Source organism: Astatotilapia calliptera, chromosome 5 (assembly GCF_900246225.1).
Source record: "Astatotilapia calliptera chromosome 5, fAstCal1.2, whole genome shotgun sequence".
NCBI lineage: Eukaryota > Metazoa > Chordata > Actinopteri > Cichliformes > Cichlidae > Astatotilapia > Astatotilapia calliptera.
Window position 1 is genome coordinate 3,218,553 of NC_039306.1, and position 4,891 is coordinate 3,223,443.

Genomic DNA, 4,891 nt, shown 5'->3' on the forward strand with positions numbered 1-4,891 from the left:
GCCTTTGGTTACATGCATGAGGAGAAAGAATTAGTTTTGGCTGTAGAGAAGTCCTTCCTTTAAATAAATAGTTACTGATGCAAGAACTGATTTCCCTCATTTAAATCAAATACACAAAGTTGTAGTGCATGTAAGATTACAATTTCAAACACAATGAACATAACTGTATACAGTTTAACCCTGCTTTTAAAAATGTTACAGGTTAAAATATGTCTTGCCGTTAAATTAGAAAAGTTCATTTTGTGTAACAGAATTTACATTTCTACAATAAAAGTGATAAAATTCTGGTGTTCATAACATATCTCACAATATTTTATAGTTCTTTGTGTGAATGATGTAAATGACTCCCCTGCTTGTTAAACCTTTTCGCCATTTGTCCGGTCTTTTATTTCACCCTTCAGCTTTTCTGCAGTAATCCCAGGTTTTTACTTTACATGATGGTCAATGACATGTTTCGTGTGACCGTGTGGATGTTTGTCATCAGCTACACAATCACAAAAATCCCGGCCTGTTGTATTCTCCTCCTGCTTGTTCTCTTCATGTTGGCTTTGAAGAGAGTAAGAATTTATCTAATGTATAATTTAGAATTATTTTTAAAAATTCTCAGATCTCATTGGGCTTTGGATAAACTGTGCACACATGTATCATAGATCAACCCCCACCCGCCACCGTCCATGTGTACTCACTCTGTATAAAAAGGCTGCTGCAATACCACAATCACATTAGGATCAAAATCCATTCAAGGTCAGTACTGTCATGCTTCACTTCACACTTCTTTTATTGGAAATGAAAAAAGAACCACCACAGAACTGTTCACAATGTAACACTGATCATATTTGCTGTACTTTGCACCGTTGACTGTTTTTTGCCCCTGAAACAGGTTCTTTGGATGCTGATATGAATTTGACACAAGTTGACAGCAATGCAACAATAACTTTGAATTACTGGAAGACATTTGTCAAAGCTGTTGGCAAGAATGTGACCGTTGTTGTGTTGGGCATCACCATAAACTACATTAATGCCACCATGATCCACACATTCAACAAGTATCATGTGTGTAAAGTAGGCCTGCTACTCTACTTTACCTGTCAAAGAGTTGTCATATTTTGTTATCTTTATTATTTTTTATTTTAAGTTGATTTTTTTTTTTTGTTTCCAGCTCATGTTCCTTTGGTTCGAAGGCTGAGCTTGTCTGCTGTACAAGAATATCATTTAGAAATGCTTGCTTTTGATGTAGACCTTATTACTTTCAATGTTAGCTTATTTTTGGATATTATTTGGGTGTCTCTCTACTAACTCAATAATTCACCTCTATGTGATTTATTGTTTCTGTGAAGCAATACTTAAATCTAATTTTAATATGTACATGTTTTTACAGTAACGCTGTCTGAAAAAATGTCTTTTTAAATCAACTGTTGTTTTAACATCTGCCTTTCTTTAACCTTACTCTAAAGATATATTCTAAACTAATAATTAATTATGTCATTTAAATCAGATCTTCAAGTTGAACCCTCGCTACATCCTGTTCATCCACTTGGTGTTAAACGATATCATCCAACTGTCAACCAGCATTTCCCTCTTCATCTTCTCGTACGCATTCCACACCATCCACGTCTCCCTCTGTTTGTTACTCATCTTGCCGGCGATCTTTACCACACAAAACACTCCTCTTAATATAGCTTTTATGGCAGCAGAGTGTTGTGTTTCTGTCTGCATCCCTCTTCGATACAGCTACATATGTACAGTCAAAAGAACATATATTGTAATTGGAATAATCTGGGCAATAAGTTCACTTTCCATTTTGCCAGATCTGTTCATTCTCTTGGCCGTTGAGTCTTCACAGTTCTTACAGTCGAGAGTGGTCTGCAACAGAGATTCTGTGTTTCGGAGCAGCTATAGTGTAAAGAAGAGGGATGCATCCCACGCACTGTTTCTGGTGCTAGTTTCGGTCACACTGTTGTACACTTACTGCCAAATTTTGTTTGTGGCTAGATGTGCTGATTCAGATACTAAAAAAGCAAGAAACACCATCCTGATTCATGGGTTTCAGGTGCTGTTGTGCACAACGGTTTATGTGCAACCTCCGTTAATCAAACTCCTGGTATACTTTTTTCCTGAAGGGCTAAGTGACATAAACTTTGCGACTTTTGTTATTAACCAAGTTCTCCCTCGCTTAGGAAGTCCTATAATCTATGGATTACGTGACAAGACTTTCAGAAAGTTCTTGAAAAGGCATTTGTGTGCAGTGAACAACCTTCCAAAGATAATACGGTCGTCATAAAACAGCAATACATATCCAACTCATATACTGATTTTAGATGGGAACATATTTTCAGCATGTCATTTTGTATAACCTCTGCTGTTTTCATAGCTGAACTACATTAAAATATTTAGTGTAAATATAATGTTGTTTAACACAATCAAGGAGGAAGTTGAAAGATTATAAACTCTGCACAAAAGCTTATATGCAATATTATAATTCATTTAAAAGTTTTTAATCAGATAACAGGTCTGTGCATGATGTGTGACATATATTTGGGTGTCCTTGGTCACTGCTGGGTCAGGCCTTGGGTAGCACTAGAGACATGGCACTCATTTCTGAATTGACATTTTTTAGAGAATTTTATTTAAAATGTGGTTTTCCCTCTTTTTACCTCCACACCTGAACTGAGGCTTATTGATGGTACTTCTTTTGGCTCTTCAGATTTTTTTATTCTTAAATAAATTTATTACCAAAAAAGTTTTGTGTAAAAAGAAATACTAATGTAATCAAAATTATGATTATTTATATGTCTTACGATATATGACAACAAACATGGAGCAAGAAAAAAAGGAGGTGAAAAAAAGAAAGAAAAGCAGCTTCAGCTCCTGGGCAGGAACCGGCTCCAACCAGGGCTGGGCTGGGACAAAAAATCGGCCCACCAGGTATTATAGGAAAAGCCATAAAGCCTTGAATGAAAGCAAACACTGTTGTAACAGGGATGTACACTGTCTTGTTGGTATATATGTATGATTTCTATACATTTTCCATCAGATATTATAGATACAGATATTATAAGATTCAGATAATTATGTCTAGATAAAAATGTCTAGCTTTATTTATTACAGCTAGACATTTTAAATGAGAATAAGAAAGAAAAGTATTTCTTTGTGACCCCTTTCCTGTTAATGCCCTACCTGCTAGACCCGCCCTGCACAGTTACCAGCTGTCAGCTCCTTAGAAAAGGATCCAGGTGTTATTTGTCTTACAAACTTCCCTTCAACATTCATGTCACCTAAAAGGTAAACCTGTTTCTCCATCACCTGCAAACGTAACATTTTACGGTAGGTGAGAAATCATCAACATGTTACGTTTTCGGCCACCCAACACGTTCCTAAATCACGACATCGGAAAAATGAGGAAATATGAGAACCGTTTGGACTCAATCTACACATGTTTGCTCTTTTTCTTAAAATCACTTGGGAAAACACTATTTAACGTCATTAAAGTGCTGGTTAATGTTAGGAATAAGTTTAGGGTTACGGATAAGGTTAGGTTTAGGGCTGGATCGTCTATTACCGCGGGACCGTCATTACACTGGATTTCATCCATAACCCGGTGTTGTGCCAAAAAGTGATTGTCTGCCAAAAACTAATTTCCAATGTTTCTGTGTATTTTTTATGTGTAATATCTTTATGTATGTTCGTAAATAGACTTCGGTGAACAGGGTTTAAAAAGGGGTTATAAAGAGAATTTAAAAAATATCCATTTTTCAAGTATCTTTACAACTCTGTGTTACTGTAATACATTATAACCAATCTGGTCCTTTATCCCTAATATTGTAATATTTGCTGCCATTTCTGCTGTCCTCTTGGCCAACTTACTCTTACAAAAGACATTTTTAATGTTAATGAGATTTTTTTTTTAACTGCATAAATAAAGGTTATATAAAAGTCACTGCCAAAAACTGATTGCAGCTTCTACCTTGTAGCCCAACAAGTTACTTATAGCAGTTTAAATACGAGCAATCAGTTTTTGGCAGACAATCATTTTTTCACACAACACCGGCACATACCATAAGAACGCGAACGGTCACCTTTTGCGTTTCTCAGGACGTGACAAAACGTCGGGACATTATGCCTCGGGAGTGAGAACGGGCTGGTTCAGCTCTGATGATTCAGTAAGGACATCTTCTGGTTTCATCTTCATGTTTCCCTCTCACCAGGATATCCAAACCGACATCATGACCAGCAGCTTTACAGCTGTGGCTCCAGCAAACATCAGCTGATGCTAGAAATTAATATTAAATAAATTCTAACAACAGCTGATCAAGCTTAAACGTGCTGCTGTTGTTTACCGCGACATCCGCTGGTTTCCTCTTTGTGGGAGATAAACAAACAAGAGAGAAAAGCTGATCATTGATCAGTTTCATGACTAGAGTAGCAACAGGAGAGAGAGGGGAGAGAATGAGAGAAGAAGAGGAAGCTGACAGCATAAAGACAGAGAATAACTCCAGCTTTGTGTCTTTTTTTCCATTCTAGCTGAAATACGGGACAAATCGCGTTCCTTTGCGGCTCAATATAAAACGCGTAATATTTTCTCTGAATACGGAACAATTCCATTTTTTACCGGACGTTTGGCAACTCTACTAACTAACCTTATGAATAAAATAAAGTTCACTATCAGTAACATCATAGCACCCACCCAGCTGTATAGAAACTCCGTCATGCTAGCTAGTACGCAGTACGAGTTATTGTAACTGACTGTAAAAAGTCAGCACAGCGAAAATAAACTCCACCTAAACTTGGTTTATATCTGACCCAGATAGACTGCAGGTCATAACTTCTTACATTTCGGGCAGTATGTTCAAAGCTTGTCCACTCTGCGCTGTGATATTTTACACCACTACAT

The 4,891-nt window shown here is 36.9% G+C and overlaps 1 protein-coding gene across 1 annotated transcript; it reads left to right on the forward strand.

The window, feature by feature from the left end:
- Positions 1 to 897: 897 nt before the first annotated feature.
- LOC113021760 (odorant receptor 131-2-like) lies at positions 898 to 2,281 on the forward strand. Its single transcript, XM_026166474.1, has 2 exons — positions 898 to 1,053; positions 1,496 to 2,281. Exons 1-2 carry the CDS (start codon positions 898 to 900, stop codon positions 2,279 to 2,281), a joined length of 942 nt encoding a protein of 313 aa, XP_026022259.1.
- Positions 2,282 to 4,891: the final 2,610 nt, after the last annotated feature.

Bases quoted from the DNA above. Each gene is read 5' to 3' on its own strand.
- LOC113021760 (XM_026166474.1), top strand. From the start codon at position 898: ATGAATTTGACACAAGTTGACAGCAATGCAACAATAACTTTGAATTAC. The intron at 1,054-1,495 runs GTGTGTAAAGTA...CATTTAAATCAG, and splicing joins ACACATTCAACAAGTATCAT to ATCTTCAAGTTGAACCCTCG.